This window comes from Myodes glareolus, chromosome 5, assembly GCF_982192425.1.
Source record: "Myodes glareolus chromosome 5, mMyoGla1.1, whole genome shotgun sequence".
Taxonomy (NCBI): domain Eukaryota; kingdom Metazoa; phylum Chordata; class Mammalia; order Rodentia; family Cricetidae; genus Myodes; species Myodes glareolus.
Window position 1 is genome coordinate 48888908 of NC_142030.1, and position 19465 is coordinate 48908372.

Genomic DNA, 19465 nt, shown 5'->3' on the forward strand with positions numbered 1-19465 from the left:
AGTCTTTTTCTTCTCCATGTATTTCCTTCTAACTCAGACTCCTCCAACAGTAAATAAGCTTTTGGCTCAGGCTTTTTCCCCTCAACACAGAATGTCTAAGAAATATGTCAACCATGTTCAGTGGAAGGGGTTCCCGTTATCAACCATGGAACTTAAAGGACAGGTCAGTCAGCCTCTCCTGTGATGGTCAGACAGTAAAAGGCTGAGATCCTAAGTTGTGTGGCCTTGCTGCATCCACTGTGTGGAGAATGAGTGCCTGTTGCCATATCCCAACACAATTTTCCTTAGGGACATTGGCGTGGGAAGTCCTTCTATGTGCTGCTTTTATTGATTAATGAATAAATCTGTTTCGGCCAGTGGTTTAGCAGATTAGGGCAGGTGGGAGTTCCAAGCAGATAGAGGAGGAGAGAGCAGGCAGAGACAGAAGTCATGTAGGCATCCAGAGACAGACACTGGATGGAAACTTGCCAGTAAGCCATAGCCATGTGGCAATACACAGATTAATAGAAATGGGTTAATTTAAGATATAAAACTAAGACAGAAATACACTTAAGCTATTAGCCAAACATTATTGCAAATAATCATGTTTCTGTGTGTTTATTGTGGGACCGAGCAAGATGGAAACCTCCACCAACAGGACACATGAATTTCACATTAATTGTCACACGTCAAGATGCCATCTTTGAGTTTTCTTTTCAATTGTTTGGCAACATAAAAAGCCATGGGCAGTACCTGACCTCAGACTGTAGTTTGACTAGAATATCTATGGTGCTTAGAGGCAGAAGGAGACCTGGTGGAGCAGTCCTGTCTGGATCACCTCAAGTTCCTTTTGCTATGGCTGAGTGCATCCCCTACAGCTACAGAGTGCACACGGATGCTGTCTGTCAGGCAGGTAGCTGCTCTCATCAATGCAGTCCAGAGGCTCATCTGCAGAGAGCTCATACTCTACAGATACTACAACCAGGCCACCCAAGCATGCCTCTAAATGGCATTCACATACAACAAGCCCCCAGATGTTGAGGCAAAGAATGTTTCAATGATACTGTAAGAGGATCGGTTCAAATCTCCCCCTCACATGTAAACAGACCATAAGGACTGTCACCTACAGAACACGTGAGCTCACAGAAACAACAACCCTGAATGCCTTAAAACAAAAGCATGACATACATAACGGCTCCATTTTATAGACCACAAGGTGAAGCCAAGGTGTTATGATCACTGTGGGACAGAGGTGAGGCAAGACCGGGCCATGACTCATTCATCGCCGCAGTCCTGTGACGGCTCCAAGAAGATTCATCAAAATGGTTTCAAAATCATACATTAAAAAAAAAAAACCAAAACTTGGGTGTGGGGACCAGATATGAGAATCCCCAAAGAAAGATAAAGTATTCGAGGAAAAGGATTTTATGGTTACAATATAATATCTTTAAGACTACTGCAGGCTGGGCAGTGGTGATGCACGCCTTTAATCCCAGCACTCCGGAGGCAGAGGCAGACGGATCTCTGTGACTTTGAGGCCAGCCTAGTCTACAAGAGCTAGTTCCAGGACAGGCTCCAAGAGCTACAGAGAAACCCTGTCTCGAAAAACCATAAAAAAAAAAATAGACTATTCAGTTAACTAACCACAAACCATTTTTCTACACTAGCAAAGGAAAAGGGTGTGTGCTGGACATTTTTTGTCAACTTGACACAAGCTAAAGTTAAATTATCTGAGAGGAGGGAACCTCAATTAAGGAAATGCCTCCGTAAGACCAGCCTGTAGGCCTATAGGACATTTCTTAATTAGCAATCCATGGGGGAGAATCCAGCCCATTGTGAAATCTTTGCTCACCAAAATCTACTGTGCTATCGACTAATACTCTAAGTTATAGAAGAAGGCAGTATGAAGTCAGGATGCAGATGACAACAGCTGACCTCTGAAAGATGATGGACACAGCATGCTAACATTCTCCAGCTGTGCTAGAAGGGAGCCCACATGACATACTAACTCAGGAATAACGCTATTTCCACCTAACTTCAGTGCTCCAAGCTTCTTCCGCCGCATCAACTTTTGAGCAGTTACTGCATGCACGAACTGGCTAAAGCAAGTTACAAGAGAAAAGAGAAGAAACACAGGAACATCTAAGGCTGCGGTTCTGAGCTTTCGCACTGAGAACCCAGAAGAGGCCACGACCCTCCAAAAGGGCAGGAACACACAGTGGTTTGCATACACTTTCGGGAGAACATGGATCGCAGGAAGCCCACTCAAGGGTCCCAAGTGGAAAAGATGACAGCATTTAGATAAAAGGCAAACTGCAAAGTCAGTACTAACATTACAAGAACTGAAAGGGTAAGTCGCTGGGCAACAAGACAATTCACCCTCTACAATAACCTTGGGAACAGGTTTATCACCTCCTTTCCCAAACAGGAAAAGCTGTTTCCAGAGATGAAACAGCTCCTTTCACACCCTCTGTTTGCGAACTGCCTGTCTCCTAATCACAAACTGAAGAATTAAGGAATCGCGTATGGATCCTAAGATCTTCCATAATGGAGTTTCTCATTCTTAGTGTTTCATTAATATGACCAATGCACCTACATATTTCTTGTCAATTTAACTTCACTGAAAAAGGAACTTATACAGATTTCATTCTGCAACATCATTTGCTTATAGGACGTATTAACATAAGACAATGATAAAAGTTCTGACAATGTCAAGAGAAGATAGGTCTAGTCCATTGTGGAGTTCATCTTTCTTCTTCGTTCTTGTTTTGTTCTGAAGGGTTGCCTTGGGAGTGTCTGGATGTATATGTATGTATATGTGTGTGTTTGTGCGCGCATGAGAAGAAAAGAAGCTAACCTCAGACGTCAGTTCCTCTGGAGCCATTCACCTTGTTTTTTTGTTTGTTTTTGGATTTTTAAGACAGGATTTCTCTGTGTTGCCCTCCCTGGCTATCCTGGAACTCACTCTGTAGATCAGCCTGCTTCTGCTTTCCAAGTGCTGGGATTAAAGGCCTGGGCCGCCACTGCCTAGCTCACCTTGTTTTTATGAAACAAGCTTTCTCACTAACCTGGAGCACATCAAGTGGACTAGACTGGCTGGACAGGAAGCCCCAGGGATTCACCTCTATCTCCCTCCCCTTCCAGCAGTGGGATTAAAAGCAAGCACCAACAGGCAGGCTTTTGGTGGGGAGTGGGTGGGAAATGTGGGTTAGAGGAATCAAATGCAGGTCTGCGGCCTTACACAGTAAGATCTTTAAAAACAGAACTAGTTCCCTGGCTTTTTTTTTTTTTTTAAAGTCAAGGTAGCCTTGACTTTAATCTTTCATTAAGTTTGGACTTTTCCGTCACAAATGAACTGGTTGAATTAAACTTCAGTCTTTTCTTTACTCAAAATATGCAAGCATAAGTTCCAGCAAACCTAACAGCTGAAACATCTTTCAAAAGGGGAGAGCAGCTCTAAAAGAGATGTAAAGCAAGTCTAGTAGTGCACATCTTTAACCCCACATGCTCCGTCTCTGGAGGCAAAGGCTGCGAGATCTCTGTAAGAGTCAGGACAAACAGAGGTGCATAGGGAAACCCTGCCAAGAACAAACAAACAACAACAAAACCACCCAAACCAACCTCTAACAAAATGCTAATAGACTGATAGTACAACCAGGTTCATGACTGGGTTCAGCCACTAAATTTTGTTGAGCCTCAGTGATCAAGGAATTCAGCGAGACATCCATCCTGTATAATAGGGGATCACCTACAATCGGCATCCTGTGTTAGAGACCATAGAAGCCATTTAAGGGAAATACATCCACACCAAGGGTAAAAACTACAAGCAAGAGTGATTAGGTCCTTAAAGCTCTACTCTACCGCTTCCTACGAGGGTTGCCACCTAGTGATTTTAATTTTTCAAGCCCAGGCAGACTGCCAAGCCAACACTAAAACCGGACTAACAACTGATTTTTCCTATTGCGACATCACCACCCAGTCCTATGCTTTCCCTCTGCCCTGAACGGCAGTCCTGGCTGGAAATCGGCTAAGGGGCTGTGCTCTATGATCCCTTCCACCGGGAAGCACTCCGAGGCCTGCCACCAGGGCCACTCTTCTTGGCAATACTAGCAGACCATGGCCAGTAGAAAAAGCCAAAGCAGGGAAAAGGAAGGAAAGGTAAGAGCTAAAACCTGCAGCAACTGTCAGCCAGTTCTACATTTAAAAAGCCTACTGCCAAAGTTCTACTTCTTGGGCCCAGAACAAAAACTCTGCCAAAATAAACGGCTACAGGTGAGAAACCAAATTGCACGGGCATATGTAAACTCAGTATCCCAAACTTGTCTCAAGGCCATGACCTTTCTCACCACCGAGTGCCCAGGTAAGCAGAAGGATTCATAGAAAAAGGGTCCTCTCAAGGTCAGAACTAACCCAGCTTCCTACCCTTTCACTGTCCGCATACCTTTAGCTGTCTAAAGTAGCTTCCCACCAAACAGCTTAAGACAGTAGACAATTCTGTATGTCTGTCCCCTTACCCTGCAGAGCCAGCTATCACACACATTCCAACCGAGTGCGTTCTTGGGTTAGACGTTCTTTTGACAGCACCCTAAACTTTCACTGTAAACGCCACAGCAAACAAGAAAATCCTTTTATAGTCCCAGCACTCAGGAGGCAGAAGCAGGCAGATCTCTGAGTTTCAGGCCATCCTGGTCTTTTAAAAAGCACATTCCAGGACTGTCATGGCTAAACCAAGATAAAGTAATAATAATGTTCAAAATACACCCTCTTTGCCTTAAAAAGCCCAGGGTTGGTCAAGGTTTCTTCTCAAACATGTGTGGAACTTCTTTTTAGGGCTGAGAACTCCTTCCTCCAGAGGTGTTTTCCATAACAAGGTCTGAACTGAAGGGATCTGGGTTAAACTCCCTGCAGGTTTCCTATGCCCATCACTTTGAATTGCTGTTCTGGCTGCACCCAGATTTCCAGAGGGGATCCACTTCGCTGCCCAATACAGAGAGCCCCTAGAAACCAGGCTTTCCCAAATGCTCTGCCCACCCCCTTTCCTCTTCAGCAGCATCCTTAGTGTGACAAGCAGGGAAGGTGGGCTGAAGCAACAAGGAAAGTTCCCCAGGGTTGGGTACAAACTTCACCCGGAACGGGAACGGGGACTGGGACGGGGACCGGGGGGGGGGGGGGGGGGTGGGAAGGGGGCTGGACTCACCTTCCCGACAGAGCCCCATGACTTCGCGGTGTTTCCCAAACTCCTTGAAACTTTCATCCAATTCGGTCCCTAGGAGATATACACACACAGGAGGAGGGGAGAGGCAGGTCAGTGGCCAGGAGTGTGACGCACGCTCACGCACGCACAGGGTAGGTGTGGGCACCTCCGCGTTCCACACCCAGCGAAAGATAGCATCTCTGACCCCCCGAGGGGGCGGGTCACAGGACACGGTGCGGGGGAGGGGAGCGGAGCCGGAGGGGGGGAAGCGGGGGGCGTGGGGAGCGGGGAGGCGTGGACACTCACCATCCTTCCCAGGAAGTTTGGAGGCTTCCACCCACAGATTCCACGGCTGTCCCAGCATCGCTTCAGGACTGGGCAGGGGCCTGCGCTCCCCCAGCGTCGCCATGGCGGCGGCCGAGGTGCTGGCGGCCCCGGGGCCGCCGTCCTCCGGCCGTGGGCGCCGCGGCGGCGGGTGCTGCCGCTGGGGCTGCAGAGGCTGTGGCTGCTGCTGCTGCCGGGCGGCCGCTGCTCCGCCCGCCGCGCGGCGCGGCTCCCCCCTGACGTCATCCGCGGCCCGCTCCGACATTCTTTCCGCTCCTACAATGTAACAAAAAGGGGGAAAAGAGTGGCGCGGGGGCTGCTTTTAAGGAGGCGCCGCGGAGTTCCGGCGGCGTGCGCGGCCCGCAGGTCGGTGCCGCTGACAGCCCCCGGGCCCCGCCGCCGCCCCCGTCCGGGCGCAAAGTCCGCGGCGCAGCTGGCTTTCGCTTTCGCCTCCCTCCCGCGGCCCTCGCCGGGCGCCGGCTACGGCCGCCACTGCGGCGCTGGCTGCCTGGCCCGGGCCGCCTCCGGAGGCCGGCGCCCGGAGCCACCCCGCCGCGGCCTCGAGCCCGCCCGCCCGCGCCCCGGCTCGCCGCTGCCCACCCTGCGGCCGCTCGCATCCCGGCCCGGCCGGCAGCCCCGCTCCTTCCTTCCGTCCGCGCGTCCGTCCGAGCGGCGGCGCCCGGCCGGCTCCCTTAAGCGGAGGCGCCTCCTGTCGCCTCCTCCCCCTCGCCGGTCCCTCCCTCTCGGCTCGCTCCGGCGAAGTTTGCACGTCAAGCCCCCGGAGTGGAGCCAGGGCGAAGTCGGAAACGCAGCCACCTATGGAAGAGCCGGCCGGTCGGCCCCGGCGCAGCGACTCGTGCGTCGCACAGGCCCTCCCTCCGGAGCCTCGGGCACCGGCACTGCGCCCTGAGCTCGCGGGCGGCTGCACAGTAGCTGCTGGAGCATGAATGGGAAGCCGCCACTGAGTGGACGCCGGCACCTCAGGAGCCACCGGCAGGTGTGAAAATGCCGCCCAGGTGTCAGCTCAGGTGTCTGCTCGAGCCCCTACTGCATGGGAAGACGCCCGCGTGTACCTCCGTGCCCATAACTGAGGGTCACACTGTGTGTCTTGGGAACTTGAAATTCTTCTCCAGCAAGAAGGGGCCCATCAAATCAGTGTATCACTTTAACTTGAGTTGTTAGTCTCTATTTCTGGTTGTATCTTCTAGTATCAGATGAGAACCCATGGCTTACGGAATATACGAAAGACAAGTGTGTTTGGTCAGATTTTGATCATCAACTTAGGAACTAGCACATAAATTTAATATCCTCCTCTCGGTATACACATACAAGGCTTTTGCTTACGTGATGGGCTGAGGATCAAACAACTAAAGCATTCATAGCCACGGACCACATGGAGCCTATAGTAAATGTTGCTGTTATTGCTGTTATCACAAACGGTGCGACAATTGGAGACACAACTGTGAATGTGATCATCACGTTTCACATCTCAGTAAAGGAGGATACTTCTAACCTGTTCAAAGTCTCTTGCTTACAAGTGCTTTCAATGCCTTGGTGAGGAGGTGAGCTTTCTGTACTTGGTGTTACTATTACTTGTTTTTTCTTTAATCACAAATTAAGAGAGGTCACCAACTTCTCTGTTGAAGAAATGTGTATCTTACAAACATCTTTAAAGTGTTTAAATGGAAGCAAGAGTTACTACAGACCAAGGCATGGTGGCACATGCCTTAAATCCCAGCACTCAGGGATCTCTGAGTTTGAGGTAGCCTGGTCTACAGAGGGAATTCCAGAACAGCCAGAACTATACAGAGAAATCCTGTCTGGAAAAACAAAACAAAACAAACTAAAAAACAAACAAAAAAAACTCCAACAATTTTAAAAAGCGAGTACGGAAATGTTTTTACAGTATATTAAAGTCAAGACTCTGAAAAGATTTTGATTCAGGTGCAGATTTAAAAGCTTGAACTGGGTATGGTAGCATGTGCCCAGAGTTCCAGTCCCTTAGAGGCTGAGGCAAAAGAGGAGCAGCCGCATAATAGTTCTGGACAAGACTGAGAAACACAGGAAGAATTGCCTTAAATAAAGCATAACCACACTTTATGGTTAGGCACGTTTAGAAATTGATATGGAGTGGTTTTCCCTGAATTGCTCACAAATTAATCAAACAGGGAGCTGATGATGTTCCTCACACCCTCAGGCTCTCCACCTACAGACTCAAAGAACTGCATGAAAATATACTTTGATACTTTTAAATTGTATCCATACTTAACATGTATAGATTTAAAAAATTTCCCTAAATACAATGTTACGACTGTTTACACAGACTTTACATTTTAGTGAGTATTACAAGTGATCCAGAGATAAGCTGATGTGTGCAGTTTATGTGCCTTTTTGTAAAAGGGACATGAGCACTTGTCAATTTCGGTCTCTGGCGGGGGAGGGTGGTGGACCTGGAATCTCATGCCAAGGGATAGTTGTAACCAAAACTGATTAAGATAACTGGAAGATTTTTAAATTAAAAAAAAACATCTTGGGAATAAAGGCATTGCTCAGCAATTAAGAGCAATGGCTGCTCTTCCAGAGGACCCAGGTTCAAGTCTCAGCATACACAAGGCAGTTCACAACTGTCTGTAAGTCCAGTTCCAGGGTATCTGACACCTTCCCACCAATGCACATAAATTAAAAATAAAAATTATTTCTATAAGTTTTAACTTCCTATATAAAAGTATCCATGAGTGAAATACTAGGTTAAAAACATGTATTAGTATTACTAGTTCACCATAGGCTGTTTGTCTCCAATGCAGTCATGAAAATTTTTCATTTATCTTGAATCACTGAAACATTTGCATGAATGTTTCCTGAGACTCAATATATCCAATTTATTTATTACTTTTAATTTTGTAATTCTACAAGATAAAATTTGAATTCCTTGGGACTGCTCACTTAAAGCAAAGCTTAGGAGCACAACCACTTAAATACTAACATCATAGCTACTTGATATTAAGAAAAAAAACTTAGATACCGCAAAGAGCTTGCATCTTGAGTACAAATGTTCTGATGGCTGAAAGTAGAGGGTGAGAATGAAAATAAAAGGGAAATGGCAAGCATGAAGTTTGGTCTCACTTCTTAAGGCATTGCTTGATTCTGCTTTCACAATGATATAACTGACAACCAGTGAAGATCAATATGGCAATTTACAGTACTTCAACTTCTAATTTCTGCTTGAGACTTCTTTTGTTTTCAAAGTTCTTAACTTCTTAGCTGGTATACCAAAGCAGAACAGAACTTAAAATTCTGTGTTAGCTCTCGGCATCACGACAGTTACTAAGAAGCACTATACCAGCTACTGAACACCTATAAGGAACGAGTGACACACAGAGGCTCTAGTGCATTGCGTACACAACCGTATACAGTCAAAGTTGTGTTAGTTACGACTGAGAAAGAGCCTGAGTGTGGCGGAGCACACATTTAATCATAGCACAGGAGAGGCAGAAGCAGGCAGATCTCTGTGAGTTTGAGGCTAACCTGGTCTACACAATGAGTTCCAGAGCAGCTAGCTCTACATAATAGAGACACCTTCTCAAAAAATGAACCAACAAAACAAACCAAAAATCCCAAACTAACAAGAGAAGGTAGAAGGGTCTTCTCAGTGGTGGACTGATATTAATTAGCTCTTCCTTTTACGAATGTGCAGCCTTAAGCAAGCCACCTAGTAGTTTCCCAAGATGTCAGTTTTCTAGTCTGTAACGTGGAGATAAGGCCAGGCTGCTGAGGACTGCAAGCAACGATCCTTTGAAAGCACTGGAGTCAGGCTCAAATACTGTAAGTGACTTGCATCACATTGAGCAGTTCAGTGGAGTCCTTATCAAATGACATTTACTACCAAATGAAAGAGAACATAGGGACATGCAGCTCCTGGCATTTCTGGGCCAGGTCCTCTTCATCTTTACCACCTATCACAAGCTCTAGTGCTTTCTAGAAAGACAGAATCTGATCTTACCACAGCTGTTTTAGGTCCCCTAATTAGCAGTTTGAAAGAGTCACCAATGAAAGCAAAACGGAAATTGGAAAGTTCAGAGAGTAAGAAAGTGTGTTTGCTATTCAAATGTCAGCAAGCTTTTTCAAGTATCCCTTATACAAAGAGCATTGTTTGTGAACAATAATACAATAGAAATCCAAATCCTTACTTCTTCCTGTCAGGAAAGAAATGATGACCTTGTTTCTAAATATTCCTCCTTCCATACCCACTCCCAAGCTATAAAGAAAATGGCCCATACAACTCATATACATTTAATATATTATGATATACTACTGTGTCTTATACAAAATCAATACTTCAAGTACTTCAGTACCTGTCTATACACTAAATAATACATACGTTTTGAATAAGGAGATTGCAATTTACCAAGCAGTGTCGAGCGTTTACTACACATCAGGCACTCTACTAGGTATCATGGTTAAAAAAAAATTCATAGAATACACGAAAAAAATGAACAATTCAGCATTTATCAAAATGCCTATATTAAAAGCTGGCCATACCAATCAGAATATAGGCAGCTTAAAAATAAAACTTTTGGGAGACTAGAGAGATGGCTCAGCAGTTAAAAGCACTGATTCTCTTCCAGGGGACCTGGGCTGAATTCCCGGCATCCACATGGAAGGTCCAGTTCAGATGATCTATGCTATCTTCTGGCTTCTGGGCACCAGCCACAAATATGTGTATATATATATTAAAATAAATTTTTTTTCTCCTGAAGGAAAAAAAATGTTGCCCAGTTCTGACCATTTCATCCCTTCAAAGATGCATTTAAAAGAAAAATGCCAGGTGGTGGTGGAGCACACCTTTAATCCCAGCACTCAGGAGGGCGAGGCAGGTGGATCTCTGTGAGTTCGAGACCACCCTGGCACACCTCGTCTACAGAGCAAGTTCCAGGACAGGCTCCAAAGTTACTGGGAAACCCTGTCTTGAAAAAACAAAAAACAAACAAACAAACAAACAAACAAGCCATGGAGGCTCTCCAAATGAGGGGCATTCCCAGGAGGTGCCAGGCTAACAAGGTCTTTGTCAGAAGATTCTTTTCCCAGAATATTCACTCCCTACATGATTCAATCAAAGGTGTCCTAATGCACACTAGAACAAAAGCAGAAGTTCATCTTCCCACCTTTTGTATACAGTGCAATGTAAAAACATTCTAAAATTGAAGAGGCTACACAAGGATTTTTATTTTGGGAAAAACCAAGTAGTCCCAATACAACGTTTAAATAAACCTGGAAACCAGTAAGTTAAGTATATTTATGTTTGTGAATTACAGGGTTGGTAACAGAGATTCCCTATTATCAACTTCAAAGGATTCAAGTTATTTGAGTAACAAGAAAATCAGATTTGCTGAACTAGGAATGCATTGACTCTCTCTCTCTCTCTCTCTCTCTCTCTCTCTCTCTCTTTCTCTCTCTTTCTCTCTCTCTCTCTCTCTCTCAAATTCCACTAAGTCTGCGAGGCTTTTCTTCTTCCTCTAGCAGGATCTCTCTTTCTCCAGAGTGCCTGGCCTGTCCTGCATGCGGGTCTTGTGGGCCTCTCCCTGACTGTGCTCTCTATAGGGACACATCTTGCAGCTTATCATGAGTACATCGGTAGAGAAAGAATTGGCCAATACGTTGAACTCTCCAGCTCAGTAGCCAGAATTGTCAACAATAATATGACAAAAAAAAAATGACAGCAGTAGAGACCTAAAGATAATTATCTTTCTGGAGACTTAACCTGTATAATGCTCATTCTACAAAATGCATTGCTTACTACAATTCAGGCCTTTATATAGTTACTTTCCGTGTGTGTCTGTGTGTGCAGTGGTATATTATTCTACAGAAACAATCATCAGAGCAAACTCCTTAAAATGAGAGAAAAATTTAAATTCACAAGTTTATAAATTATAACATGAAGGTAATTCATAAAATATAATCAATAATACCCAAACATTTCTAGATGTTTAATAGCTAACTGAAGTATAATGATAAACCTGCTTTGAAATCTTTAGTCTTTAGGTTGGATTTTTTTTTTTTTCCAAGACAGGGTTTCTTTGTAGCTTTGGAGCCTGTCCTGAAACTAGCTCTTGTAGACCAGGCTGGCCTTGAACTCACAGAGACCAGCCTGCCTCTGCCTCAGGAGTGCTGGGATTAAAGGCATGCACCACTGTCATCCCGCTAGGTTGGATAATTTTTATAAAGAGTTTAAGTTATAAGAAAGAAATGGGAAAACTGGCCCAACATCCAATGGGACCTCCTGTCTCCTATGCAGTAAAAGGCAGGGGCTGACACACTCTTAAAAACAGTTCCCATGTCACCTCTGTACTGACAACGCTCTCACTAAACTGACTGCCAGTCTTACCACCTTTTTTTTTTTGTTTTGTTTTGTTTTGGGACAGGGTTTCTCTGTAGCTTTGGAGCCTGTCCTGGAACTAGCTCTTGTAGACCAGGCTGGCCTCAAACTCACAGAGATCCGTCTGCCTCTGCCTCCCGAGTGCTGGAATTAAAGGCGAGCGTCACCACCACCAGGCAAGTCTCACCATCTTAAAGGCCCAGCAGTTACAAGCACTACTACCTCAGGTATGCATGGCTCTGGGGAAGTCATGTGACCCCTCTGTGTTTCTTCATTTATAAAAGGAGTGCGACAAAAGCAGGCACTTTGGAAGGGCATTAGAAACCAGCAGTGCCAAAGCAAATCATACCCATCGTCACCACATCTGGCCCACGGGAAGCCCCAATTTTATTCTGTCCACGTTGTTTTGAGGTGTTGCTGAAGTGCTTTACTGACTGTCAGTCCATGCTCTCGCACTTGGAGAGGTGGCTCCACAGAGTACAGAGTTAAATAAAAACTTCTATCACCTAGGGTCTCTACAGACTGCCCTGCTTATATTCAGCTCCTTCCTGCAAGAATGCTAGATCCCACTCCAAGACCACACCTCAGTAGCTTCCAATGTATTCCCACCTCCAGCTTTCTGGTCCTGTCTTTGTTCATTCAGGTCAAGCCACGTGAAATATACACACCCCCACGCCCCAGCTAAAACTCTACCAGCCAATTAAGTCTGTCCTGAAGTTTCATTTCTTAGGAAAATCTGTCCTGATCTTTCCCACTGCACACATGGGAAATCATCCCCACCCCCAATCACAGACCTTCACAGCCAGGGTTGACAGCACGTGCTCTGAAATCAATACTGCAGTGTCCCAAGGATGGAAAGTGTGCTCCAATGCAAGGGAGGCATTTGGACCCTGGAACTCCCTCCTCAAATTGTAATATGGAAACTGGTCTCCAAGCCCAGCTGAGCTGAACTTTTAAACAGTCCAGGAGCGTTAGCACAACATGGACAGAATATCTCAAATGTTTCTTCCCTCTTTCATCGGCAAAGTTCAGGTATTGAGCCAGTAGAAAACAAGGCAATCTCACTTTCCATTTTTCCTTTGCACCTTGATCCAGCAACTTATCTGGGTTTGTATTGCTTCTGAAAAAACAAGTTGTTAAACAAAACATCCATTCCCTTTTCTCTCTCAAAGTAGTAAATCTCTCCTTAAGGAGAAGTAAAAGGACTGAAGTTTTGCAATTTTAGGTTATTTTTCAGTAGTGTGTACTTGAAGAACTATGCATGACTGTGGGTCCCTGGTTTTTTCCCTTCTGGTAAGTGCACATGCTCATGAGCACACCACACACACACACACACACACACACACACACAAATTCTTATACAAAAGGTCAGGCCATAGGCCAGATACGGTAGTGCATGCCTTTAATCCCAGCACTCAGAAGGCAGAGGCAGGCGGATTTCTGTGAATTCCCAAGACAGCCAGGGCTATATAATGGGACCCTGGAGAGGGGAGAGGAAAGAAGAGAAAGAAAAGAAGGGGGTGTTGGGAGAAAAAGAGAAGGGAAGGGAATGGAGAAAGAAAATAAAACATAAGAGAACACATATAATCCAAATGCCTTTCAGATGTGCTATTTTCCCCAATCTTTCTTGCCAGAAATACAGAATTTTTACACCCCTAAGGCCATTCAATTTTAAGGGTTATCATCAATAGCTGAGAGCAAAGATTCAGATCCTCCTATCTTATAATTCAGATTCTCTTTTGATGAAGAAAGGAGCCTGGGGACTCTGCTTCTCTCAGTGTGCACTCCTGCACACCCTAACCGCACTACCTGAAGGTCGTTGGGAGTAGAAAATGGAAACTGAAAACCAGAGGGAAAATCCGCTTTCAGTGCTCTCCAAGACTTCTTGCCTCTCTCCAGAAAACAAGCCTTCCTCACACACAGGAGCGTTTTCCCGGCGGCTTCTGAGACACTGGCAGCAGAGCAGCAAGCATGAGCCTGCTAGAATCTGACCTGGCCAAACAGGTATGCTGGATCTCATTAAAATTCGTTCTTGTGATTCCGACACATCCTAAGGGAAGTGAAAGATAAAGCACACACAGTGTGGATCTTACCCTGGGGTTTTAGTGCTGTTGGTTTTATTGCATGTTTTATCTTTATGGTTTGGAGACAGGGTTTCTCTGTGTAGTCCTGGCTGTCCTGGAACTTACTCGGTAGACCAGGCTAGCATCGAGCTCATAGATTTCCTGCCTCTGCCTCTCAAGTGCTGGGATTAAAGGTGTGTGCCACCATCGCCCAGCAGTATTTTTTATTTTGTTTTTCTTTTTATCAATAGTTTATCTGCTGAACAACTTGTATCTAAAATAGGTAACAATTATAGGTGCAAGTACACCTGCATTCCACACATACGCATAAATACACACACAGCACAAGTTTTAAAAAATTAAAAAGAAGATATAGAGTCTGTACCCATGAGGATAGCTATACTAAAAAAAGATAACCATTCACAAAAGAAGTCCATGTATGGTTAGGAATACAAAAATCTTTTTTTTTTTTTTTTTTTTTTTTGGTTTTTCGAGACAAGTTCTTTCTGTAGCTTTGGTGCCTGTCCTGAAACTAGCCCTTGTAGACCAGGCTGGCCTCAACTCACAGAGATCCACCTGCCTCTGCCTTCCAAGTGTGCCACCACCGCCCGGCTCCAAGACAAAAATCTTACAGCCCCTTTGGGAAATAATACAAAAATTACTCAAGGCTGGGTGGTGGTGGTGTACACCTTTAATCCCAGCACTCGGGAGGCAGAGGCAGGTGGATTTCTGTGAGTTTGAGGCCAGCCTGGTCTACAGAGAGAGTTCCAGGACAGGATCCAAAGCTACACAGAGAAATCCTGTCTCTGCTTCCAGGTATATAACAAAAGAATTAAAAGCATAGACTCAAACAGGCATTTAAAACCCAAAGTTTACAAGTACTATTAGTAACAGCCAAAATATGGGAACAGTCAAGCTACCTAGAATGGTTAATAAACAGATAAACAAATTGTAATCTCTCCATTCAGTTCACAACACATACTGAACCTCCACTGGTGAGAGGGCTCAAGGGAGAAGCACTTGCTGCAAAACCCGACAGCCTGAGTTAGTTCCCCAGAGTCTCCCGTGGAGAAAGCGGTACCCACTCCTGCAGGTTGTCCTGTCATCTCCACGTGTCATTATAGGTACTCACGTACAACACACACACACACACACACACACACACACACACACACGTATTTTTCTTTCTTTTTTTCTTTTTTTGGCTTTTTCAAGACAGGGTTTCTCTGTAGCTTTGGAGCCTGTCCTGGAACTAGCTCTTGTAGACCAGGCTGGCCTTGAACTCACAGAGATCCACCTGCCTCTGCCTCCCAAGTGCTGGGATTAAAGGCGTGCGCCACCACCGCCTGGCTCACAAGTATTTTTCTAAGTTTAAATTAGAAAGAAAAATAAAACATTGACCCAGGTGAAAAACCCCAGACACTAAAAGTTACTACTTGCTTCAGATATGAGCTGTCAGAGGCTTAGTTGATAACTTCTCAGAGTTCACGGAGTCCACTGACCGGGTCACAGCTCAATGGGAAGGGTGGGAACTCTAGTTGGTGGGAGTGGGCTTTGAGGTGGGCAGTGTCTGGGAGCATTTCCCGTTTCTGCCGCATGTCCTGGATCCTATGTTGTGAGTGACTTTGCTAGGCAAGGCCCTCCAGCCCCCATTTTCTGCACCAGCACAGCCATGGTGGACCCATGCAGCCATGAAACCAAAATCTCCTCCAAATCATGAGCCGAAATCAATCTTTCATCCATTTAAATTGTTTTCTGAATATTTGTCACAGCAACAGAATGCTAACATAATCATCATTATTATAAGATCCATTTATTTATGGATTTATTTATATGTAAGTATTTATATGTAAGTATTTCTGAACAAACAAATCCATGGAGACAGTGGCCAAGCTAGTGGCTTTCGGGGGCTGGAGGAGGGGAAAATGAGGCACAGTTTAATAGGGACGGGGTCTCCTCGGAGCGGCTGGAAGTGCTGAGCAACTAGAGACAGTTGGTGGCTGCACAAGTGTGCAGTTATAAGAAAAGCAAAACAAAACATTGATCTGTGCATTTTAAATGAACAAGTCAATAGTATTTGAACTGCATCCCACAAGGCTATGTTTTTAAGCCAACATTTAAATTTGGAAAATTTCACAAAAAAAAATTATGATTGACTTCTGCTGAAAAGTTCTACAGAATCGTCACAACAGCTAAAGGACAAAGGGAGACTGTGCTCCCGGAGTTCATCTCCGCCACTGCGTGACTCCGGTTCTCAACCTTCCTAACGCTGGGACCCTTCATGTTGTGGGGACCCCAACTATAACATTATTTTTGTTGCTATGTCATAATTGCAATTTTGCTATTGTTAGGAATCATAAAGTAATATTTGTGTTTTCCCATGACCTTAAGCAATCCCTGTGAAAGGGTCATTTGACCCGCCCCCCAAAGGGGTCTTGAACCACAGGTTGAGACCCACTGGTGCACAGCAGTCGACTGCTGTCTGCAGCCAATTTGTTAACAGGCTTACAAAGGAAGGCTTAGAGGTTAAGAGCCTTCTGCTCTTCCATAGGAGGAGCTACATGATGCTTTACAGCCTTCAGCAATTCAATTCCAAGGGATCTTACGCCCTCTCCTGGCCCTCCTAGGTACTCCCTGCATGTGGTACACAGACATACATGCAGGTAAAACATCCATACATATAACAGTAAAACAATTTAAAGAAGAAAAAAAGAGGCTTAGAAAACTGCTGACACATAGTGCTTAGTAAATGTTAGCAATTTTTTTCTGTTTCATTATTTTTATGATTGTTTTTATGATACCTCATACTCTCATTTTTTGTCCAGCTCACATGTTGTCAAAGACAGTCCTGCATTTCTGATCTTGCTGCTTCCCCCTTACACATGCTGAAGTGCAGGCATGGACCATCATTACCCAGCTCCTTGACCGTTTTCTGACAGAGGCCTTGGGAATTTACTTTTCATTTACTTTCCAACTATCTTTTTGCTGTTGTTTTTACAAATAGAAGTACAGCATGTGATACTGAAGTCCATCAGAAAGAAGAGGGAAGGCAGCCAAGATAAACATTTGCTGTTGTTGTTGTTGTTTTCTTTTTCGAGGCACAGTTTCTCTGAATAACAGCTCTGGCTGTCCTGAAACTCAGTTTGAAGACCAGGCTGGTCTTGAACTCACAGAGATCCACCTGCCTCTGCCTTCCTCTGAGTGCTGGGGTTAAAGGTGTGCACCACCACTGCCCGGCTCCAAGACAAAAATTTTAAAGTAATGTGCAAAATATCATATGTGCACACCAGTGAGAAGTTACTGTGCACCGGGGGCGGGGGGCGGGCAGCGTCAATGTCCGCAGGTGTGTGGATGGTGGGGAAGCCAAGCCTTAGCTCTGTTCTTGGGAAAGTTTTATATGTAGACAACAGTCCAGGCATCTAGACTTACAGAAAACGGGGGGGGGGGGTAACGAACTTTAACTCCTCACACTTAAAGGGACTTCATATACTATTTGTATTTTAAACAATATCATTGTATAATCAGACCCTTCCAAATACTTTATAAAAAGAGAAAGGAAACGTGAGGCTGTGGGGGATGGTCACAGAGCTCTACCCTGTGAAAAGCAACAACATGGTTTCATAAACTCACAAGACCCTCTTCTGCCGTGAAACACAGCTTTTAATCTGTACTGTTGCTAAAGACCACTTTTCTCCAGTTTCTTTATCCCTTGTGCTGCAATGCTTCCCAGCTGCTGGACTGGCTAAATGCCCTGGCCTGGCCATCGGTGTCCTTCACCCATCAGCTCTTCTCACCTCCTCACCCCACTCCCTTTGACAAACTCTATTCTAGCTGAGCCAGCTATAGCCGGGATATAAACTACTCAGCCAAGAAGGATTTTGTACATGACATTGTCTTTGAATTTCTTTACACATTTTAGTTCTTCCTCCTCCTCCTCCTCCTCCTCCTCCTCCTCCTCCTCCTCCTCCTCCTCCTCCTCCTCCTCCTTCTTCTCTCTCTCTCTCTCTCTCTCTCTCTCTCTCTCTCTCTCTCTCTCTGAGTGTATGTGTGTGTGTTGTGTGCAGGTCTGTGCGCCTCGAGGGCCACGGTCGATGTTAGCTCCTTGAGCTCTTTCTAACAGAGATCTTGGAAATTTACTTTTCATTTACTTCTTACTCTGCCAGTGTCCAGTCTGTTTTCATTTTGAGACAGAGTTTCTCACTGATCCTGGACTCACCATCTCAGCTAAGACTTCCCAGCCAGCAAAGTCTAGAATCTGCCCATTTCCGTACCCCAGCACTAGATTGCTTCACCCAGCTTCCTGCAGGTTTGCTGGGGATCCTGAGGTCCTTGCTTTATCAATTGACCCAACTCCCCAGACCTACTATCACCATTTATTTATTTATTGGGATTTACTAGGATTGTGGTAAGATTCATATAAAATAACCTTCACCATTTTACCCATTTTAAAATGTAGGGGCTGGAGAGATGACTCAGCAGTTAAGAGTACTGACTGCTCTTCCAGAGGACTCAGGTTCATTTCCCGTCACCCACGAGGCAGCTCGCAACTATCTATAACTCCAAGATCTAACACTCTGACACAGACATAGACACAGGCAAAACACCAATGAAATAAAAATAATTTTTAACATGTATAATTTAGAGACATTTTATTACCTTCATAGTGTGGTGATGTTCCACAGTATTTTACCACCCACAAGGAAACCCCAAGCCCATAAAGACATTTTCCAAGCTTCCTCTGTCCCCTAAGAAATCCTACCTCTGCTGTGTGGTAGTGGCACACACTTTTAATCCCAGCATTTGGGAGGCAGAGGTAAGTGGATCTATGAGTTTGAGGCCAGCCTGGTCTACAGAGTGAGTTCCAAGATAGCCAGGGCTACACAAAGAAACCATGTCCAAAAGAAAAAAAAAACACACCAAACCAAAAACAAACAAACAAACAAACAAAACACCACTACCACAACCAACAAAAAACAACAGAAAAAGAAACCCTACCTCTGCGATGCACCTGTTTAGGATATGCCAAGTGGGTGGGGCCATGCAGTACACAGCCCTTACTTTTGGGCTTTCTGCATCTAACACAACTTTTCAAGATATCTATGTTGGAGTATGTGTCAATATTTTGTTCCTCTTAGGACTAAATAACACAGTAGTTCCTCTAGTCCATACTTTCACTTTCTATGGATTCAATTACTAGCAGACAACTTCTGTCTGAAAATAAATAGAAAATTCCAGAAACAAACAACCTAAGTTTTAAAATGTGTACTATTCGGAGTGGTATGATGAATTGTCCAACTACCCCAACAGTATGCCCATGTGAGAATCACCCCTTTATTCAATGGATCCACACTGTATATGTATCCACAGTGTATATACTACTTGCCTGCTAGTTAGTTCTACAACTGAGGTATCATGCTATTGGCACACAGCAGAATTTCACAACATAATTTAGTCTGACTCCAGTAATTTATCTCCTTAGATAAGTCATTAATATCTTATGAATCACTGAGGAATGCCTTATGGTCTAGGTTT

General features: G+C 44.9%; 1 protein-coding gene and 1 long non-coding RNA gene across 5 annotated transcripts in view; one reads left to right on the forward strand and one right to left on the reverse strand.

Annotated features, from left to right (window-relative positions):
• The window catches only part of Atxn7 (ataxin 7), a 159660-nt gene that overhangs the window by 94465 nt on the left and 45730 nt on the right, over nt 1–19465 (reverse strand). For 3 of the 4 annotated variants that reach the window (XM_087906297.1, XM_087906299.1, XM_087906300.1), the window contains exons 3-4: nt 5480–5773; nt 5177–5245 (exon numbers count right to left, since the gene is read on the reverse strand). In XM_087906297.1, coding sequence (XP_087762423.1) covers nt 5177–5245; nt 5480–5762 — 352 coding nt within the window. In that variant the 5' untranslated portion in view covers nt 5763–5773. Of the gene's footprint in view, nt 1–5176; nt 5246–5479; nt 5774–6097; nt 6222–19465 lie in introns of those variants that run through there. The other variant, XM_087906298.1, reaches the window with a different exon arrangement.
• LOC148122077 (uncharacterized) overlaps nt 6412–19465 on the forward strand; it is a 30524-nt gene continuing 17470 nt past the window's right edge. The window contains exons 1-2 of the long non-coding RNA XR_015737883.1: nt 6412–7059; nt 13602–13874. This is a non-coding gene — a long non-coding RNA (uncharacterized LOC148122077). The remainder of the gene's footprint in view (nt 7060–13601; nt 13875–19465) is intronic.